Below are 22,857 nucleotides of genomic sequence, written 5' to 3'. Positions count from 1 at the left end.
CACAGAGAGATTCTTTTCGCCTCATTATCTTAATTTCACTTTGTGCCCACTGTTAGGCAAATATTCACATATCCATTCTGGAGATACAGAAACTATTGCTAGAAGATGCTGCAACCACATTAAGATTACTCACTGTATATCTTATCAAAGGGGCTGCATTAGCCACATGATGCTGGGTCTTCCAGTACTTTTCATTTCATTCAACAGTGTGAGAAAATAACATATTTATCTATTTATTTTCAAGATACTACATGAAATTGTCAATTAATGCTTTAAAAAACGTCAAGATTATCATTTTGCAGAGGGGTTACAGCACAGGGAGTATTTAATTACCTATATTCAATTAATATTTAATTACACAATCAATTATATTGACAAAGATGAAAAAAGGGACCTAAAGAAGTGTTTCAGAGCAGTTTTTTAATTGACTTGTATGCCTGCACACAGTTTAATCTTTATAGTGGTCATTTTCATCCATTGTTAAAAGAACATTAATTTGTTTCTTGAACTAGGAAAAAACATAGTTTTGGCAGTAGCTACAGCTTGTAATGGAAAGTAAGACTATCATGCACAATAAATCTGGAACAGTGCTTCAAACTATAATGAAATGAGCCTAATGCAGGAATACAATATTTGTTTCATTTATTGTTTTAAGGTTGCTACAGGGGAAAAAAAATCATATTTGAAACTAATTTTGCTGTATTTTCAAAGTATTTTATTCTATTCAAAGTGTTATTATACAAAAAGAACAGAACAATGCATCTAACAGAGATCAGTCTAAAGAAATTTTAAAATTGCAGACCTCCAACCATGCCTTTCTTGACAGATTCAGGTCCATGGTAGCATCAAACCTCATGACAGCTCTCTCTTCAGAAGCACCAAAGACAGTATCATGTTTTGTTTAACAACCACCTTTCATAATCACCTGGGAGCCACTGGAATACAAATATGCTTAGCCTCCATTTTATCTCCCCAGTTAGTTCCAACTGCACCAGTGGCTAAGAAGCACTGCAAAGCAACTTTGCTTTCCAGCAGCATAATCTCATTCATGGTCCAAAAACAAGCTGATTTACTCTGATCAAGCACTTTTCAAATGAACTCAATCACATAATACAGCCATTACGAACAGTTCTACAGCTCAACTGCTTGCTACTATGACCAACAATGACTTCTAAGTGTCCTTCCTTTCCATCACACCTTGTTTTCTTGAATATTCAACTGAAAACACTGATGAGCAAGGAATTCCTTTCTTGTCCTAAATACACTTATAAGCATCTCAAGGAGTATTAAACAGCAAATGAAAAAAAGAACAGCAATAACTCATACTACAATAGCTCATTTGAAAAATACCATGGTATTTTACTGTAGGTACAATTTCTAAACCCTGGCAAAGAAACAACCTTAGAGAACCAAAGAACAAAATAAAGCTGGTTTTATTAAAGAATAATGAATGTTTCTGATAACTTTAATATTCTGTGTGCAAAATCTTCCTTCTTTCTGGAAATGAATATTAAAAATATTTCACAAATTACCATCACTCACCTCTCCTGTCATTTCTGCCTGCATTTGTGGATTTGTCAGAAGGGCAAGGGCAACGTCCTTCACATTTCACTGAAATTTGTTTTCCTGAGACACAGGCTTGATAGTCTAATTTGCACTGTAAGGAGACAGAATGACTATTATTAGCAAAAACATATCTTATTAAAAAAAAATCTTCTAAGTTCTATGAAATTTGAAGCAATCTTTCATGAAATGCTTAAATCTTTGCATACATGTGCGAAGAAAAGTCTTCTGCAGTATATGCTACTTTCATTAAAAAATCAGATTAAAGAAAGTTTTTTGGTTCCTAACTTGGCTACAGTTTCAGATTCAACTCATGCACTTGTGGTGTGAGACTGATTTGAATATCCGTGCTAAATGGAAGTAGACTGCATTGGTTTTATCTGTATTCTGTGAGCAAATAAACAACATTAATTATTGATAGGAAGCAATAAACAGTCAATTTTTGTAGAATTTAGACTGAATTTCTATCTTTAAGATGACAGTATCCTGGTAAAAATGCATTAATGAATAAAATGAAAAGCCATACCTAATGTAAATCTGCATAGTGACTATCTTTCCTGATACAGAAATAATTAATTTCTGAGGTTGTCATCTGTGTACTTACAGCTCCAATCCAGAAACCACATAAAAGCTAACTATATCTGAGAAACAAAATTGTTGTTTCAAGCATATAAAAATAATGTAAATAAAAACAACATACAGAGAAAATACTATCACTGTAAACATTGTCACTCTTAGTGAAAAACTGAACTTTTCTTCCAATAAAACAGTTCTTTGCATAGAGACCTTTCTCTGGGATGTTTTGTCAATGTATTATCAGGAAAAACAAACAAAAAAATCAAGGGGGAGGGGAGCATATACAAAGAGCTTTTTCAAAGAGTGAAAAAAGAAATACTGTTATGGAGAACACTTCATGTTTGAAAAAAATGTCTCAATGCCAAATGTCTCATTAAATAGATAAAGGACACAGAAGCATATGAGTCAGAAAACCTGTCCAAGTAACAAAAATATTGAGTGTTTTCTATGTATCACAACACTTCAGAACAATCTCACCAGATTTTGTCTCTTATTCCCTGAGTCATACATTGTTGGGGTACATAACTTCACTGTAAAGCAGTTCCATTATATGATTCTCAGGATTTCCAGAGAATGCAAAATCAAAGTTTCTCTCTCTTCTAAAAATGTCTAAAGGGTGAGAGCACTGTAGCTATGTAAGAATCAAGAAGCCTCCCAAAAGACTGCACTTGAGGTTTCTACTAGTATACAGATGCAAGCACTGCGAATTTAGAAAACTTTATCAACTTTTTTTAAGCAGAATTCTAGTCTTGTCACACTCTCATGCAGTTCCATGTCTTGCATAACCTGAAGTGCATCACTGTTATCAAAACTGTATATTTTTGCACCATTGCCAGTACTAAAAAGGCAGAAATTAAGATTTTAAATTTTGTGTCCTTAAATAAAGTATTTATTGTACTTCAGTTTTGAATGTGTCACCTTTTGCCAAAAAGTCATGGTTAAAGGAAAATGACACTAATAGAGCATTTTAATTCTCCCAAGAAAACCCCAACATAACTGAAAGCTATACAGCACTAATATTCCATAAAGGACTAGAAAATGGAAACAAAGCAAACACCTGCCCATGCTGATTTTGAAATAACTGAATATTTTTTTTAATCTTAATTATCCAGCTGTACAGAAGACTGCTTGCATTACTATGATGCCCACTAGCCCTCTCTCCAGAAAGTACATGACCTAATTCATATTTTAATGCTCAAACCAATATCTGGAGGTTGTGGAATGGATTCTATCACTCAAATTTAATACTTGTCTCAGTTAAAAATAGATTTCTTTCCTTTCTTAAGATCTGAGAGTTTTTATTATTCAAACTTAGTCGTTTAAGGACTCAAACCTACAGATAGTAGTGCTTTAGGCTTTGATTACTCCACTTGGTAAGACCATCACTCAATATTTGACACATAAACCCATTCCAGGTTTGATTTACTGAGAAACAGAGTAGGAAGAGTGAAGGAAAAAAAGTAATACTTTTGTTTAATTTCTGAAGTTTTCTTTAATCCTTTCTTTGAGAGATTATTTTTTACAAACTCCAATGCTCCTAACTTCAATTCACTCAAATGCTGCTGAAGACACTAGTAAATACTTCATAGGTGCTTCAGCTAGCATCGTGAGTTCCAAGTTTAGTCTTTTTGATTTATTTTTCTTTGAAGTTGACTACTCAGTCCTATCTGCAAATAACACTATCCTTTTAAACGCTAAGAAACTCCTTAATGCTCAACACCTGGCACATGCAGAGATACATAAAATACTGAGTGCAAGGTCAGCATACAACGCTTACAAATCAGTACTCTCATTCATAGGTATGATAAAATTTTACCCTCGCTGAACTCATTTTAAGGATAGGCAGGCAGCAGAGATATATTCTTGGTTTCAGAAACAAAGTAACATCATGATGTTTGCATGAGCTGGTAATGAATCAAGGCAGTTCTGACAATTTCCTATTAGCAGCTAACAACACCAGGAACAGAACTCTGGTTCAAACCTCTTGACATCATTCCCCAAATTAACAGTGCCTTAGGATGCTGCAAAGATAGCTCAGTTAAATAAAGGTGGGTCAAATCTCCTTCAATATTAACCTTGAACTGGTAGAAGAGCAAGCAACATAGCTGAAAAATTCCACAGAAAAAGAAATCACTGACATACATGCTATGAAGACACAATGAGAAACAGTGGTTCGAAAGGAGAGATGGTGTGAGGGGATTCATGCCAGGGTAGTACTCAAAGAGCTGCCTGATTTCCTAACCAGATCTCTCTCCAGGACCTTTCAGTGGTCTTGGGAATCTGGAGAATTAACAGGAAGCTGGCAAATGCTGACTCAGTTCCACTTCCATGACTTGTAAAACTATGGAGAAGATTGCTCTGGGAGTTACAGAAGACATATGAAGGACAATGCAATCACAGCCAGGACAGCTCAGTGAGGATGAAGTCCAACTTGACAATTTCCTTTCACAACTAAGTTACCCACCTAGCTGACCAAGGGAAGCCAGCTGATACAATCTGTTTGGATTTCAGTAATGCTTTCAATACAGTCTCTCACAGGGCCCTTCTGGATAAATTGTCCAGCAGACAGCAGGATAAACCCATCATGCGATGGGTGAGCACCTGGCTCATGGGTTGGACACAAAGCGCTGTGGGGTACATCAGCCTGGTGACCAGCTACTACTGGGGTTCCACACAGCTTCACTGTAAGGCCAGTGATCTTCAAGGTCCTCATAAACAACTTGGACGCAGGACTCAAAAGCACATGAAGTAATTTTGCCAATGATATTCAATTGGGAGGAGCTGTTGACACCCTCCAAGGCAGAGAGGTCCTGCAGAGAGACCGGGACAAATAAGAGGGGTGGGCAATCACCACCTGTACGAAGATCAAAAAAGAAAAGTACCAGATTCTGCACCTAGAATGGGCAGAGTAACCCTGGATGTACAGATGAATTGGGGAATGAAATGCTGGAAAGCAGTGTCGTGGAAAGGAAACGGGATGCTGGCTGATGGCAAGTTAAAATTGAGTCACTGTGCCCTGGCAGCCAGGAGAGCCAAGAGTGCCTAGGCAGGCATCAGGCACAGCATCACCAGCTGAGCAAGGACGGGACTGTCCTGCTCTGCTCTGCACTGGAGCAGCCTCATCTCAAATCCTGTGTGCAGTCTTGGGTGCCACAACATAAAAAAGATATTAAGCTATTAGAGAGCCTCTCAAAGGAGAGCCCCAAAGACGGTGAAGGGCCTGGAGGAGAAGCTGTGAGGAGTGACTGAAGTCACTTGGTCTGCTCAGCCTGGAGAAGACTGAGTAGAGACCTCATTGCAGCCTGCAGCTTCCTCGTGAGGGAAAAAGGATGGGCAGGCACTGTTCTCTCCTCTGTGGTGACCAGTGACAGGACTTGAGGGAATGGTCTGTTGTTGTGTTAGGGGAGGTTTAGGTTGGATATTAGCAAAGCCTGACATAGTTCAAGAAGGCTCTCAGGCACACCTTGTGACTCTTGGGGAAGTCTTGTGCAGGCCAGGAATTGGGCACAAGATTTTTGCAGGTCCCTTCTAATTCCATCTATTCTATGATTCTAGAGGGTTGGAAGATGAGCTAAATGATATCCTATTAAACATGGAAGAGTTTTAGAAGATAGAAATACGATAAGACAGTCATAATATTAAAATAGGCTAAAATATAATGTAATTCAAACCAGAAAACTGCTATATTACATAAACAAAATAATCAAGATATTAACAACAAGGTGAAGCAACTAGCTAGACATCCATTCCAAAAGAAAAATAGAAGTTTAGTGATCATTAAGGACAATTGAGCAGTGTTTAAAAACATTATACCAGGATATATAAATGCTAGTGCAACCTACAAAAAAGTAAGATAATTTCACATAGCTCTGGCAGCACTGCACAGCTTGTGACAAGGTTTCAAACAAGACAGGAATTAAATGAAAGAGGAGTAACTGGAATTAGAAGCCTAGAAAATAGTCACCAAAAAGAGGCTGAAGGACTGGGTCTTAAGAAAAGATGATTCACATAACAGCTATCAAATAGGCAAAAGACATCTGAAAAGTACCTGAAAAGATTATCACAATCAATGTTACAAGCAGTAATTGTCTAAAATTGCTGCAGAGAAGTAATAAGTTAGATACTAGGCAAAATTTTAAGAAGGGTAGTGACATCTTAAAACAAATCATTGGAGAAGCTTTTTCAGTTTGAATAATTGTCTTTACAACCAGGCTTAGATAAATCCATCAGGAATTACACCTGTTATCTTATCTTGCTTTGAGAACATGGGTGGATCAGATGGCATCAAGCATATTCAGTTGGGAAGTACAGCACAGACCCACTCCAGGAATGAACCAGTGTCAAGAGATTATTGCTTGCATAAATCTTGTTCATTTACTGAACAATTTGAAAGATGCATAATGAATGAACTAGGGAGATGGCATGAAAGGAAAGAAAAGTAATGCTCGTACTGGTTTACTGATCTTAGGTAATTTCAGCAAAGTTCTGTTTGGTACTGAGCTCTTGAAAACCTGACATATGAGCATGGTAAATATTTTTAGATAAACTAAAATAAAAATTAGTTGAATATATAAATGCTTTGCAATGTGAAATACCAACAAAAAAAAATATCCCTGAATTGGATATCCACATCCCACATATAATTTATTTGCTATCATCTGCAGAACAATCATCTATCTGTAAAAAAACATCACACAGAGGGACAATGTGCGAGACAGCTGTAAATTAGTTTCTATTTGCAGACTTCTCAAAATGTACAGGGAATAAAGACATATTAAAGTAGATGAGAAATTTAGTTTAACTGTCTGGCTACCATATAAAAAAAGATGTAAAAGTGCACTGGCAACAATTTCCTGATTAGATAAAATGAAGGTATGTCCATTCTGTGTGTTATGTGAGCGAAGAGCCCTCTGGAAGAAAGCATCAGAATTAGGATTGCATTGTAAGTCTACCAAAAAGAAAGATAAAGTCCTTGTATAGCATTGACTCTGACATTTCCTACCATTTTATCAATCTGCTTTTTCTCATAGGTTTAATTCTGTTCTTTTTTGAGAATGCTACAACCTCAGTGCAAGATAGCATTTATCCACAACAGTACTGTCTTGCAAGTATTATCTAGTGGTTTTTAAACAAAACTAACTCAAACTAAGTAATGAGGATACCTGTGACTTCTCTGGCAAGTAAAGAACAGAAGCTCATGAACAGAAGCCTTGAGGTACAATCTGCAGAAACTCCCTTCCAATCCCTCTTTTCTCTCTTTATACATCCTGGGCAGCTGGAAGCAGACCTGGTACACACCCACAGCACACAGGTCAGCAGAAATTAGCTGGCAGGATGTTAATCTAGATGTCCAGTGAATACTGTGTCCTTTATGCGCTTCAAGCCCTTCACACTGAAAGACTGAAGTTTGGCCAGACACGTCAACCCACCCTTTTCTAAACAGAAGTGTATCTGTAATATTGGACTAAGTGTGAATTTAGTCTTAAGAGTCTTTCAGATATTTTCATTTGCTGAGGTGCTTCTACTTAGAGAAATGCTTTCTAGAACACCATCATATTTAATACCGAGCATTTAGCAAATTACTTCTAGACAAAGGTAGCTCCTGTCACAAACATAGGGGGGCAGGGAGGGTAGGGTGAGTATTGATCAGGTGTTTTCCAGGTCCAGTTAAACACAGACCATTACCTGATACAGAACATGGAAGAGAAGTACTGCTTCATGCAATCACTTTAGGCTGGCTTAAAATAAAGGTGAAATATGGCCAAAGTTAGTGATGTGGTAAACCTAATTTTGAAAATTTTATGTAATTTTGAATTTCTTTACAAAAAACAGCCAAGAAAGTATAGAATTTCAAGCCAAATGCCAAGAGACCGCATTTTCAACTAACTTAAGCTTAAGAAAGGAAAAATTAACGTGCAAATCTATCCAGGAAGCATCACCCAGATCTACAGATGCCTTTTTATCTCATCAGTAACCTGCTAAGCATGCATATTGCTCACCTAAAAAACAGGAGTTTGGATAAAAAGCTTTTCATCAAACAAGTACTACTATTTAAAATGAAAACAACTTGAATATATTAACCATAAAGACACGCAAGTAGCATTTTGATCAGAGAAAAACAGGAAAGGTCTCTATTGAACAAAGACCCTGAGCAAAGAAAATATTTCGTGGTTGAAAGACAACTGATGATACATTGCTTATGAAGCTATGAATTAGAGAATGCTATTTTCATGACAAAATGAAAACCTACATGCAGAGTTTTCTTCCCATCCACCTACACAGCTCTTGTCTGTTTTCTTCAGTGCTCTGCAGTGCAATAGCATAAAACTAAAAGCTTGAAATCATTGACATCAGGTCAACTAGATATTCAACCTTTCTTGGACACCCTAGAAGACATATTAAGTCACAGAAACTTGCCGATAGATGCCTACTGGGATTATTCAAATTAGGCACCTACTTATCTTTGCTTTCCTACTTACAGGCTCTTAGTGACACATGATGCTTAGGAGCTTCTGCAAATCCTTCAAAGAACTTATCTGCTTTTAAAATCAGCTGTCTGAATTTTTAGACACCTACTCAGTTTGGAAAATATATATACCTCACTATCTTATTCTATACATAATGCAAAAAGGCTAACTGATATTTTTTACCATCAAGTAAGAACACAAAGCCTACTTAATGGTAAATCCCTACCTGAAATACACCATTTCTAGTAAATTACGAATAATTTTTAGTATTTGTGTAAAAAATGTAATATATTTCCTCACATCCAAATTAATATTTCAATATTCCTTGAATACAATAAATTGTGCAAAAAGCTATTCCAAATAAAATAAAATAATTGTGTACTAAAATATCTGTTCACAGAAGGGGTAAAAATACATAATCGTATTACACACTATATCGTGCTCTTGACTTTTCCAAAAATATAAACATTGATGCAACCTGAAAATTTACTAAAAGCTTCTTGTAAGCATGCTTAACACAAAAAAGCCCAATCTCATTCTGACATATACAAGCTTATACTTAAATCCATAAATTCTGGTTCTCATTAAGAGCTCTTGTCTGTATAGTCCAAACCTCAGCACTTCATCAGGCTCCTTGTTTCAAACTTCTCCATCATATTTATCCCACCCCAGCTAAAGATGCTCAGAATGTGACTCAACGCTGTCTGTATGCAAGATCCTTGGTGTACTCCATTGCTGGCATTCACTATTTTGCAATTTGGATAAATTTTCTTGAGAGAGAGAGAGAAACAAATATTGCTTAGATAAAACTAACTTTACACTTTAAAGTTCCCACTACAAATTTGAAATTGAATTAACATTCAAAGAAAAATTTTAAAGGTGAACAAAACCATTTCATTCTTCTACACAACCATCTTAAAAAGAGCTGACTATATTAGTTCAAAAATCAGTTAGTAAAGCTCTTCATTGATTTTCATCTGGCAAGCAAATTTCTGAATATTGGCAATAGTAAAACAGAAGTAATGGCAAAGCTGTAAAACCTTATAACACGACATTAATGGCTTATAATACTGTGGAATTTTTTGTTAGAACTATTTGCTTATTCCTTATTAACATGTATTATCACAGTATTTTTAATGTGATATGACTTCCTAAGCCAAGCTGGCTGATTGCATTGCTAATTAAACAAGTTCAATTTACCCAATTATATCTAAGTTGAAATATTTATAAAGTTGTATCTGAGCTAAAATAGCATCTAAAGGGCATGCTCATTTCAATTACAGGAACAATAACAGAAATTTCAAAGACATTTAAACTATTCTTTGTCAACTGTGGTGAAAAAGGGAAAAAAAAAAGAAAAAAAAGGAAAAAAATTCTATACAATTAGTTACAAGTAGGTGAAACACCTAGGCACTTTCAGTTTTCTTATCAGCATATTGCCTGTACAGTTCTCTGCTTTTTTGCTCACCTAAAAACGTATGCTAATATTCATTTGAACTCCAACTTGTAGATTTAATTTATTAAACAGTCCAAAACACAAGGCTCCATGTGCTATCAGCGAAAAATATTTATGAAATTCCACATTCATACTAATTTTCACTCTGTCAGGAAAGAAACATGGTGTTGTATAAGTGGGAATTAACATTCCAAAGCATGACTGTTTTCGCTAGATCACATATCTCTTCTTGAGCTTAATGAGCTATGTCTTGGAAGAGGCACATAGAGCTGTGTCTAAACCTTTCCCCTTTGTGCTGTTAGTACTTTATTTCTAAAACATGCAGAAACTTTCCTTGTTCTGTGACAAATCCATATGGATTAAAACCAGGACAACAAAAAGCCAAGTTTTCATATGTTATGTTTTGAATGAAGAGCCAGAGTGACAAATTTTGCAACATCAATGCTTATTTTTTTCTTTTCCAGTAAGTCCATGGTAGCCTAAAATGTTACTTTTTTTTACTGTTGTTGACACATTGCTATGATGCAAAGAACCTACCTCTCATAGTCAGTCGTATGTCTGAATTTGCTTTCAATTAAATATCCATATAGCAATTGGCTCACATTTATAATATTTCATTGTGAGTTTGCAGGAATTACAAATTAAAAAAAAAATACCAAAATTTGGGACTTGGAAGATGATTATTTAATGTTACAGACATTTTTCCTCATTGGAATCTAACAAAAAAAAACAAAAAACGTTTCTCTTTTTCTTCAGGCCAACATGACTAGTTTATAGCACTATAGCATTGCTGGTCTAAATCTGTTATGGTGTCTGAAACCTGAATTTTACAGTACTTCATCTTCTTTCTAAATGCAAACATGACCTGCATGAACACTGTGTAAGAATATCTTTTTAGAAGCTAAACACGTTTTTCTGTTTGATTACTAAATTTAATTATGTGTTTTAGAATTTTTAATTTGAATTACATGTTTTCTAGTAATTTTCACTTTATTTTCATCGGGCCAAGATCTGAGCCTGTTCTCATTTGTCATTTGCCTGTTTCCATCTCAGATTCTTTAACCCCATTCTTCTTATAGATTGTTCCTATAAACTCTCAAAATCTGTTCCCTATTTGACATTATTTCGCTTCATGTCATCTTTAACCATTCTCTCTATTAAAAGCTTCTTTTCAATTTTTTAGAAATAAATGCCTGAACAGTAGCCTCCCAACCTCATAAAAACACTTGAAACCCACCTAACTATCTCTTGAATTATTACCATCCTTATCTTCTACTCCACTGAAACCATGTTTTAATTAGCTGCCACTTTGTAAATTTGAGGCCATTGTGTCTCCTGATTTCCTTCCTGCAACTCACACAACTCATCTCTAGTTTCTACACTATGTTCTCAGTGCCTTCATATTTCAAGCAACTACAAAACACAAGAACGTTAATTGTCTCAACACCCAGACCCTTCTCTCCGTTGGTTTCTTTACAGAACTGGTTTCTGCTCCACAAGGCTAAATATGCAAGTTCCTGTGTTCAGCTCCTGTGCATTTCTGCCTGCATATGATGTGGACAGATTTTTCTGGAAAAGAATTGCTGTGTGCTATTTTACTTGTAATTCCAGGTACAATATTTTTAATACTATTTTCAAAATATTAACTTCTGATCGTTAAACCTCTCAGAGAAAGACTGTTCTCCACATAATTATGTATGCCTCTAATGCAATCTTAAGTTTAAGAAATTGGAATATTTAACTATAATCTCCACTTCACTTGCAGAAATGTGATTTCTCTTGTTTTACTGGCTGTCCTATTTGACAGTTAACACACAAATTTACACTCAGAATCTTGTATCTGTATCCTGATACTTCTTTCACTTACCTGTTTGTCCTATCCTTTAATTAATTTATCCTTACAGCCTAGATGTTTTCTATTCTAGAAAAAGCATACAACTATTTTAAAAAAAAGCACACACAGAATCACAGTATGACTCCATGTTTGAGGGTTGGGAGGAACCTTAAGAGATCACCTAGTTCAGACCCTCCAGCTATGGGCAAATAAATCTGCTTTTATCAAAGCCCTGTCAAGCTGGCCTTGAACACTCCCAGGGATGGGCCATCTACATCCCTGGGCAACCTGTGCTAGTGACCCATCACCTATTTAGTAAAGAATTTCTTCCTAGTATATAACCTAAATCTACTCATGCTCTGTTTAAAATCGTTCTCCCTTATCCTACCACTACAGGCACTTGCAGAAATCTCTCTCCAGCAGTCTTGCACATCCCCTTTCTTGTCTCCTCTATCACTTGGAGAACAAATTTCTCATGAATACATTCCAGGAACTCCCTAGAATACTTATACCCTCCAAGAGGGCAAATGAAGTCCCCAGTGAGGACCAGGGCTTGTGAAAGTTGGGCTGCTCCTATCTGTCTATAGAAGCCCTCATTCACTTCTTTTTTTCCTGATGGGGTGGCCTGCAGCAGTTCCTCCCTTTAATGTCACCTGTCCATGTCACCCTTTAATCCTGACCCTTAAACTCTTGGTCAGCATCTCATCCATTCTGAGGTGGACCTCCATTTTACATAGGAATTACATAGATGAAGCCTTTGGAAAATATTTTCCAGTCCATGAAGTTGCATTTTTAAATTTTTATTGAAGTATTAAAGTTTAGTTCTCCCTTGATGCAAATTCAATATATAATTTTATAGTAAACAAGCATGATATTCTGGAAGTGTAAAAGAGAATCAAATTCAGTTCTTGCTCATAAATATATCATCCTAGTCTAAGAAATACTGAATTGCACAGAATTTCAAAATACTGAAGTTTCTATAAAGTATTTTGTTATCTAAGCTACTGTCTTTTTTTCTCTACAGCTTTAGCAGCTATTTATTTTGAACGCAGTAGATAAAGAAGAGATCAGGTACATATAATCTGATGTCATTTGGAATTTTAAGTACATCATACAATTCAGTAATCTGGATTAAATAGTCACCCTTATGATATTTCTCTGCTTTTTTTTATTATTACCACATCCTATCAATATAAAGGCTCCAGATAAAATGTCAGGCTTTATTGGCAAAACCCATCCATGTCTGATTTTCCAGCTTTGGCCAATCTCATTTCCTTTTTTTTTTATTGTTTGCCTTTTTAAAGCATTTAAACAATAAACAATCGGTTTCTACTATTTCTGAAAGACCCAAATAATACTCCAGGATCAATCAAGCATGATACATTTTATTTTTCTCACTGTTAAAGAGTCTTGTTCATGAGAAGTTTGTTACAGGGCTTTCTTTGTTTGTAGGGATTCTTAAGTGGAGAGAATGGGGCAGAAGAAGGGCTGGGCATGGTTTGTTGGCTTTTTTTTTTAGCTTGTTTTCTATTTTTCCCCCCCCCATTTGCCAACAACTTTTTTTTATTTGTCAGTGTACCTCAGCCACAAGTTCATTCCAACAGAAGAACCCAGATTTGGTCTGTAGAAGGTTTTAAATTTTTCCACTTAGAATTGGGTGATTTTGGCTGTGTTTTGCTTCAGCTAGAGACACAAATCTTGATTTTAAGATGTCCTTTTTGACACAATCTACTTTTATTAGAAAAACAAATCAGTGCTGGTAGAGCACCTGGAAGAAGCTGTTTCTTCCAGCTGCAAAAGTACACTGTACACTGTCAAACAATCTATTTCAGAGAGATTACATTATTTTATTACTAAAGGTGGCAGGCAATGATTTAACCTTATTATTTTTGGCTACATTTCAACTGACAGTTAAGTCTACAGCAGACTGCTTAGTAACAAGGCAGATAAAAATGGAAAGACATAGTGGATTAGCCCAATTTAAGAAGTAAGACTGACATACATTGAATCAGGCTTGTGAAAAATACTTTCTTTACTATTACAAAACATCTCTTTTGTAATAGCAATTCTGTTCCTAGCAATCTCTCCTGAATCTCTCCTTTCAACAGCTCAGGCATAGGACCTGAAAGCTCAAAATACACTAATTAATACATTTAAATCAATTTAAGTTATATAAAATCACAATCCTTAAAATAACAACAAAGATTTAAAATGCCAATACATATTTTTTATGTTTCTTCCCAACATGCTGTCTTATACCAAACACATTACTAAGAGATGCAGATTATTAAATTTTAAAAATACCTGAAATTAATAAAGATAGCAATGATTTTAAAAAGAAACATGTTAAACATGGGATGCCCTGAGAATAAAAATTAAATTTAGATACATGCAAAATGATAAACAAAACTTGAAAGGAGTATTAAATTCATTCCTTCACATTTTTATCCCCAACTTTTTCAAACCTCTTTAGAGAAAGGAACTGTAATTTGGCAGACTGAAGAAAGTATTCTAATATTAAAAAGATCTAAATCCACATACTTGTCTATCTGTGGAGTCTTTCAAGATTTTTATCTTATTTTTTTGCTATTTTTCTATACAGCTTGCATCAGTCTGAGAAGCCAGCTTAGACCCACTTCTTTTGAAAAACATAATTGTTATTATTTATACATACAGGCTGTCATCAATAACATGAAGCTTTCATAGGAGGAGAAAATATATTTCATAAAAAAGTTTACTATCAATATGAAGCCATCTTGAGTAAAGTGCTGCTAACAACAGAACTGCCTAAGCAATTCTGGCATGAAACTGTGGGGAATGGGCATAATATAAAGATTAAGTTATTTCTGCTGTGTGTTCAAAATACTGCAAGCACTGTTCATTCATCTTATTTAAGGTTAGATTTTGTTAAAGTGGGACTAACTGTCCTCCATTCAACTTAGAGAAAACTTCAACCTATAATTTGGTATTTTACGAAATACCACAGCTGAAATCAAAATATGCTACACAGCATTCCTATTCCTATATGGTAAAATAGGAAATAAGCAATGAGGTTAAAGTGGGGTGAACTTTATATTACATTAGGAAGAACATAGGGAGAGATTGCAATAAGTCAAGTATATAGTATTTAAAAAACAGAAAAGTTGTTAACCGAGTATTAACTATATTAATTTATCTACCTCATTTATTTAAATTGCAAAATTGTAGAGACTACCATCTGTATTATATCTGTGTGCAGCCTGGACTTGAGACTTAAACACTGCCTGAACCTTTGAATGGCAAGGCAAAGTAAATACTAAATGACAGCATCACCTAATGTCTAGTAAGATGCCAGCACACTTTTAGCTCATTAAAAAAAAAAAACAGAGGCAAGAGGTTACAGTTAATGAAAATCAGAATACTTTTCAAATTCCTAAATTATAGTCATAGTTTCAATGAAAGGAAGTATGTTTTAGCTACACCAAAGAGTCCAGAATTCATTTATAGGGCCTCAGATAACCTGGTGTAAGCATTTGAAATTTTTAATTGCTTTCTTTAAAGAAAAACTAGGATTCTAGACCAAATCCCTACAGTTAAACATTCAAGTTAGTAGAAAAAAAAGGGTCTTTTAATTTAAGATTTAGGATAAAAGCCTAAGTACTGTCAGGGTAGAGGAAACACTAGTTAACAATGATGTTTTTATTATACCAAGAATAAAATATCCTTGGAGAAGATACTTGGTGTTCTACCCAACACCCAGTCCCTCCTGGAAACAATTTCTTTTTTGTAAACTTCACATGTGACTAGAGATGTGTAAATTTCATATGTGATTAATTTGTGATTACACAAAACCAAAAAATTATGGAAAATCTAAAAATCTTTAGATACTGGGAAATATCCTTAAAGTATTTTGTTTAAAATGCAATATGGGGTTTCCTCTTCATAAGTAACAAACAGAGCTTTCTCATCTCCTTCAATTTAATCTATCATTATACTTCTCTTGAAGCACTGGATATTATCTACTAATGAAACAATTTGTTAGTGTAAGGGCAATGCCAGTAAGACAGAATACAGTAGCTACTTTCACACTACTGACTTATATGCTGTTTCTGAGAGAAAAATGGGTTTATCAAGAGCCCACACTTTTTTTCCATTAAAGACTCATTTTTTAGCATTCCTGAGCATTCTTATGCTCAAAGTTTTAATGAAGGATGCTAAACAAATTAATCTGTTTTCAGCATTATGAAGTCCCTCCATCTCAAAATTTCACCTTTGCACTGTACTAATGCAGTCCCAGGATTTTTGGACTTCAGCAGGAGCAGCACAAAATATTTCATCCAAACAAGACTGGGTAAACTGAAAGCAACATTTTATAATTATTCTATCTCTAAATATGTATGACAGAAGAGACAGGAGGGTTAAGGACTAGAAAAGGAAGATTTTATTATGATCTTAAAACTCATAATATGCTGTTGCAAGGAAAGATATGAAACAATCATTTACATTATTACATTTTTTTTTTCTGGTACATTATACCTATGTATCAGTGTCTGGAATTTGAAGCATACCTTCAATGCTCAACTGGAAAATCTGACTTTACATGCCTATTCCACCCCCATCTGCGGACACCCAACACTCTCTTGCTTACTCAAAACCCTGCCATGGTGTCTTGTCACACTGCAGAGCACTCAGTGTGCTCAGTTACATTATAGAGCACCCTTACACTGCTGCTCTGGGTATTACTGGTTTACACTGCTTAGGGTTTGCAACCATTTTGCTTTTACACCACGCAAAATGCTAGAATTGTTGTAGGTTGCATTCTGTAAAACATATTTTAGCCAAAGCAGATCAATATAGGTTTGTGTTACAATACATCATTTTATTTTCCAAGAGCTGGAATTCACTGGAAGAATGAAAGATTAATTTAGTTCTTTACTCAATTCTTACCTGAGAAGAATATGTGTGACCATCTGATCCACAAACAGGGTTGGTATAAACTACTGGACACTGCTTGCAGTTTGATGAAATGGGACCACCCCTCCACTGCTTATGGCCTAAACCAGCCTCTTTCATACTGTAAGTAAACAAAAAGTATGTAATTCTGATAAGCAGTAGTAAAAATAGAACACATTCAGGGTATTTTAATGAGCCTTTACAAACAGTAAGCCATACATAATTTGAACCATAAAGCTTTCTTCTATATAAAGGACTGCCAATGTCTTTGGTATAAACTTCTTTACCTTTGTACTTTACTCAGTGTAGTGATACTTGATGCCTGCATATTATTTCACTTTCTAAAACATGAGTAGAAAAAGATAATTAAGATGATACTTTGGGGACTGTTATACTTACTGATCAGTGAAAGATGTTGGAATTACATGGCACTTACTCTTTTTGTTTTTAAACAGTATGAATAGAACTGTGGTACCACTACAGGTATTTTATGAGGCAACATTAAGGTTTTAGAGAACTGTATCATAAATACTTTTGTAGAAACAAGGAGGGGGTGCTACTGTTTGCCCCACTCTGAACACTGTCTTTCACTGTTAACAATCTGCAAAATTCAGCCAATGTCCAATATAAAGTTCAAAGGGGAAAAAAACATGTTAATCCACTGGAACACAGAATCAATCTACACAAGCATAAATGTATATCCTCATATAAACATATATAGAGCTAGGATTATTTCAATTTAGGAAAAGGCTATGCTGGTTCAGACTAGAAATCTGATTATAATAAATACATTACTGATGCTTCTTCACAATGCTTTTATAGCTTTCAGTTTGTGGTATATGGCATCTTGAGACAGACATGCTTTTTTCTCTTGAGCTTTCAATTAATTCTTATGCATTAATTTTTCCAATTTTTTTCAACTATGATAGCATTTAGCAGCCACTGTATCCTGAAACAGCCCCTTTATGACCTAAAAATATATGAAGAAGTTGCTTCTTGCATATAAATTAAAAAATAAACAATAATGCATGATTTTTATACTGGGTTTTTGATTCTTGGGATCTTAATGAGGAACCTAAAATTGACTACACATAAAATACAGCAATGACTTATCAGGACACACACAAATGTTCGAACATATAAAATATCAAATCAAGTATTCTTTAATGAAGCAGAACTCTCTCAGAACTCTTTCAACTCTTTCACCTACAGATAATCAAAAACTATTTTTGCTAGTAATGAATCACTGTTTGAGAAGAATTTGTCTGGACAAAGAAAAAGGAGAAAATAAACTCCTCATCCTCTTGTTTTATAATGAGCAGAGTAAAATGCTAAAAGCACTCACCTAACAGTAAACTGGTGATAACAAAAAACAAAAGCCCATTTCCAAGCCATGCTAATGTTTATATGCTGTGAATAATTTTAGCTGTAAATAAGGCCATGTAGACAAAAAATAAAATTAAAAAATCACAGGAATCACTGAAGTTTACATTCAGATTATGCTGTGCAATGAAATTTTGAACTGCATGGATCTTTTACAGTGTAAATAGGAATTAGATGCTGTACACAGAAGCTGTCAGTTACTATTGAAAAATCCAGAAATAGCTTTAGTTATATGTAGCATAACAAGTAATAAAATATCAATATGGGAAGATTTTATGTTCAACAGGAAGTACTAAAAAGTAAACAATTCAAACATACCACATTAATTAACAAGTAACAATCCTTTCTGTTGAGTGCATAATTTGAAGATAAAGTAAAAATCATCTCATTTCTATTATAGTAAAAAAAAAATAGCTGAACTGTATCTTTGCTTATGTACAATATACAGTTATAATTGGACTACTGCTCCTCCTTTCACTTGACAGAGTTTTCCAATCATTCACATGAGTTCCAACATCATTAGATTATATAGATGACTGCATCTTTCTCTAACTTCTTGTTACTTTTGTAGCTCACAATTATCCAGAAGTGCCCCAGTAGCCCAAGTCTACTGACAGGACCAGCATCCCAACTATCAACTTGATGCAATTTCTGATTATCAGAAATACAGTAACTTTAAAAGGCTGTACAAATCAATTGCAGAAGTTCCAGACAAAAGCAGAGAGAAGCTCATTGACATCAGCAAAAACCTGACTGGAAGTAGAATTAGTGAGACACACAGGGTAACTTGGTGTAGAAACCTAAAATATATCAAAGAAATATGTCAATATATGAAATATATATATATATATATATATATATATATATATGTATATATAGTGGTGCTTAGCATTTTCATACATATACACCCTTGCGCATGCCCTTGATGAAGACAACAAAAGACAGAGAAATGAAAAAAATCCCCCTCCTCTTAGATGAAGAGAAGGAAGAGAAAAGAGATATCTCAGAAAAGATCACAAGGATGATGGAAACTTAGAACAAGCTCAGAACATAGAAACTGCAGTTCTGTGATGAGTGGAGAGGTATGAAGAAAACAGAAAATATTTTATGTTGTCAGATAAAGTACCTTCCTCAACTAACCTCTGCTTTGTTAGGCTTTTAAATGCTAACTGTCCCAGGGCACTCATTTAAGCTGAAGAGTGTCAAATTTCCCCTTTTACACAGAACTCCTCTGAGACCTTCAGCAGATCACTGTTACCAAAATTGTCTTCTATATAACTAACAATATTTTGTAAAAAACAGATAGAACTATATTTCTCCAAAATTGTAATGGAAGGCACAAGGATGAAGAAATTATTAAAAATGATAGTTTGAAGGTATCAATCCAGAGACTTGGTCGTGGGAATGCTTTCTAATGGATATCTATTCAGAAACTTTAGTACAATGATGCTGAAAGTGGACTGTATTATCAAAGCTGCTGAACAGCTTTTTTTGACTGTCAGTCACTGACAGGCAAATATGAAAAGTCAGTTAAAATATTTTAATGTTAATTATGGTAGACACATGCATTTCAAAAATACCTGAATAATGCATTTTACTTATGTATTCAGTTTTTTCCTGCCACCATTATTTTAACTGCATGAGATTTGTTTCTGTTGATTTCTTTGTAACCAGGTGTTGGAGTTATGCTTTTAGAGCTAGACAATAATCACACATACAAACTTTTGACATGGAAATAACTGAGAAACTACTATGATGATAAAAATTATCTTGAAATATGACCATTGATGTATGTCAACAACATCCTGAAACAGGCACAAAATTGTAACATATACAATTAGCTATTACTTATGTGAGCTATGTAGATAAAGCAATATATATTTACGTTTTAAAATGTTAAGACATGAAAAAAATAGCAAATGAGGCAGTTATTTCACTTTAATAAATCATAAGTTTCTTCCTTGTATTTATTATAATTCAATATGTAAGAAGACCCAGATCACTGCAACTTGCAGCTAATTAAATTTTGTCATTTAATTTTGCAATTCCACTGCAATCACCATAAATGTTCTTGTACCTGTTAGCATGTTGTCACGTTAAATATGATGTCATGAGAAAGTCAACCTCTTCCACCAAAACGTCCCTGAAAAGGCTTTGGTGCTTGTCTTATCATAAAGTAACTGTTACTCATTGCAAGCTCTGCCTTATCTGATATTGTTGACACCTAAAGGGTAAAATTAAATATATGGGCTTAATTTACCAGCAATGCTTCTGATTGCATTAATTTGCATACACCAAACTGTGCATGCCTGCCTAGAAACATAATTAGCCAATCTGCCCAATTACTCTAGCCTATGTACCTGTTTGCATACATAAACTTACCTTCCTGTATACACAGTGATTGTGCCTGAAAATACTTTGAGAATAGTTAATGTAACCCATTTAAAATTTAGCTTCGAGCTACTCTTTGGCAACATGACTTATTTAATGATATCTATAAAACGCACGAGTGCCCAATTCAATTGAAAAATGGTATTTTATGGCTAGATTTGATAATCTTCAAACACATTTTTTCAAATACAAACTGTTCGAAAAAAGGCTGAGTTACTAAAAAATAATCTTTGAAAGAACTCTTGTAACTCTTCTCTGATAACTACTTTGCATCCTTAGGAGATTTTAGAGTTATTCCAATTTAGAAAGTCTGCCTGATTATGTTTTGCCACGGCCTTTGGGGGACACAATCAGGCTGTGTCAGATTAACGTAATCAGAAAAACCACTTGTATCATAAAATCTAAATTGCTTTCTTTAGAGTTGCCTGAATTTCCTTCAAAGTTGCCTTTTCATGTAGAAGCCTCTTGGAAGAAAACTACCATTGTCAATATACTACTAAGATCTTTCTTTCAGATGTCAAAAACCTGTCAATTCAAATGTCAATTCATTTCTGCCAGTCTTTTTGAGTATATTATTTTCACTGGTTTCTTTACTTTGCACTATTTCTAACAAATAGAAGAAAAAATCCATCTGAATAAACTAATAACAATGAATTAAACTGAGATAAATAAAAGAAAAATTAGTAAGATTAATGTGGGAATCAAAATAAAATAAATCTTAGCAACTGATAAATTAACATTGTTGGTAAGACATTTGTATTTATTGATAATCAGTCCTAGTGTAGATTGAATGAGTTAGCAAGTGAAACATTTTAATAAGAGAAAAAAACAAAGACTGCACTCCAACAGAGAAATCATAGGATCATAGAACGTTTTAGGTTTGAAGGAACCTTAAAGATCACTTTATTCCAATCCCCCTGCCATGGGCAGGGACACCTTATCCTACACCAGGCTGCTCAGAGCCCATCCAGCCTGGCCTTGAACATTGCCAGGGATGGGGCATTCACAACTGCTCTGGGCAACCTGCTCCAGTGCCTCATTACCCTCACAGTGATTAATTCTTTGCTAGTAACTAATCTAAACCTACTATTTTTCAGTCCCATCACTAAATGCCCTTGCAAAAAGTCCCTCTCCAGACCCGATCTCTTATAGGCCCCCTTTAGGGGCTACTACAAGGTCTCCCCAGAGCCTTCTCTTCTCTGGGCTGAACAACCCCCATCTCTCTCAGCCTGTCTCTGCTGGAGAGGTGCTCCAGCTCTCTGAGTATCTTTGCAGCCCACCTCTGAATCTGCTCCATCCCATCCACATCCTTCTTATGTTAGAGGCCCCACAGCTGGATGCAGCACTTCATGTGGGGTCTAACAAGAATGGAGTGGAGGGGGAGAATCACCTCCCTCAACTAGTGGCCATGCTGCTTTGCATGCAGCTCAGGATACAGCTGGATTTCTGGGCTCACAGCACACATTGCCAGCTCATGCCCAGCATCCCCAAGTCCTTCTGGGCAGGGCTGCTCTCGATCTGTCCATGCCCAGCCTGTGTTGATGTCAGGGGCTGCCCTGACCCAGGTGCAGCACCTTACACTTGGTCTTGTTAAACCTCATGAGATTCCCATGGGCCAACTTCTGGAGCCTGTCCAGAACTTTCTGGATGGCATCCCTGTCCTTCAGGAGTGTCAACAGCACCACACAGCTTGGTGTCATCTGCAAGTTTACTGAGACCCATTCAGGTGGAACTTCCATTCCATCATTATTTACAGATATGCCTACTACAGATCTGACGGTTCCATGCATTTCCTATATATTTAACTGGAAATGGACACATACATACAGCTGAAGCAGATTTTGCTTTGCAAATGCCAGAGATGTGGAAAGCAATCCTGTATATAACAAGACTTCATTTTCTGTCATAGACACCATGCACTCAGATTTTTCTAAAGACAGAGATTCAAGTTGACCCTTAACACCTGCAATAACTCTTTCACAATATCTGTTTAAATTAGAAGATTGATAAAACTACTTCAAGAGAAACAAGTGAGGCATATTTGCATAAACAAAACCTAGATAATAAGACCATTAAACAAATTAATATTTACCACTTTTACCCCACACTTTCATTTGCTGTATGACTTCCATGAATGTTTTGCCTTTTATTCCTACCTAGTCTGCAAATCCCACCTGGAAGTCCTGAGCTATAAACTCTGTCAAAACTTTAGACTCACCCACTAAAGGTAAGAGTTGAGCATAAACCATATTCTC

General features: G+C 35.3%; 1 protein-coding gene across 2 annotated transcripts in view; it reads right to left on the bottom strand.

Moving 5' to 3' along the window:
• SPOCK3 (SPARC (osteonectin), cwcv and kazal like domains proteoglycan 3) overlaps positions 1–22,857 on the bottom strand; it is a 157,460-nt gene that overhangs the window by 44,345 nt on the left and 90,258 nt on the right. For both annotated transcript variants that reach the window (XM_062492856.1, XM_062492858.1), the window contains 2 exons: positions 16,823–16,949; positions 1,543–1,657 (listed from right to left, as the gene is read on the bottom strand). In XM_062492856.1, the coding sequence (XP_062348840.1) occupies positions 1,543–1,657; positions 16,823–16,949 (242 nt within the window). The remainder of the gene's footprint in view (positions 1–1,542; positions 1,658–16,822; positions 16,950–22,857) is intronic.

Source organism: Cinclus cinclus, chromosome 5 (genome assembly GCF_963662255.1).
Source record: "Cinclus cinclus chromosome 5, bCinCin1.1, whole genome shotgun sequence".
In the NCBI taxonomy this organism is placed as follows: Eukaryota; Metazoa; Chordata; class Aves; order Passeriformes; family Cinclidae; genus Cinclus; species Cinclus cinclus.
The sequence above is the reverse complement of the archived record's forward strand: the minus strand, read 5'-3'. Positions and strand labels throughout refer to the sequence as shown.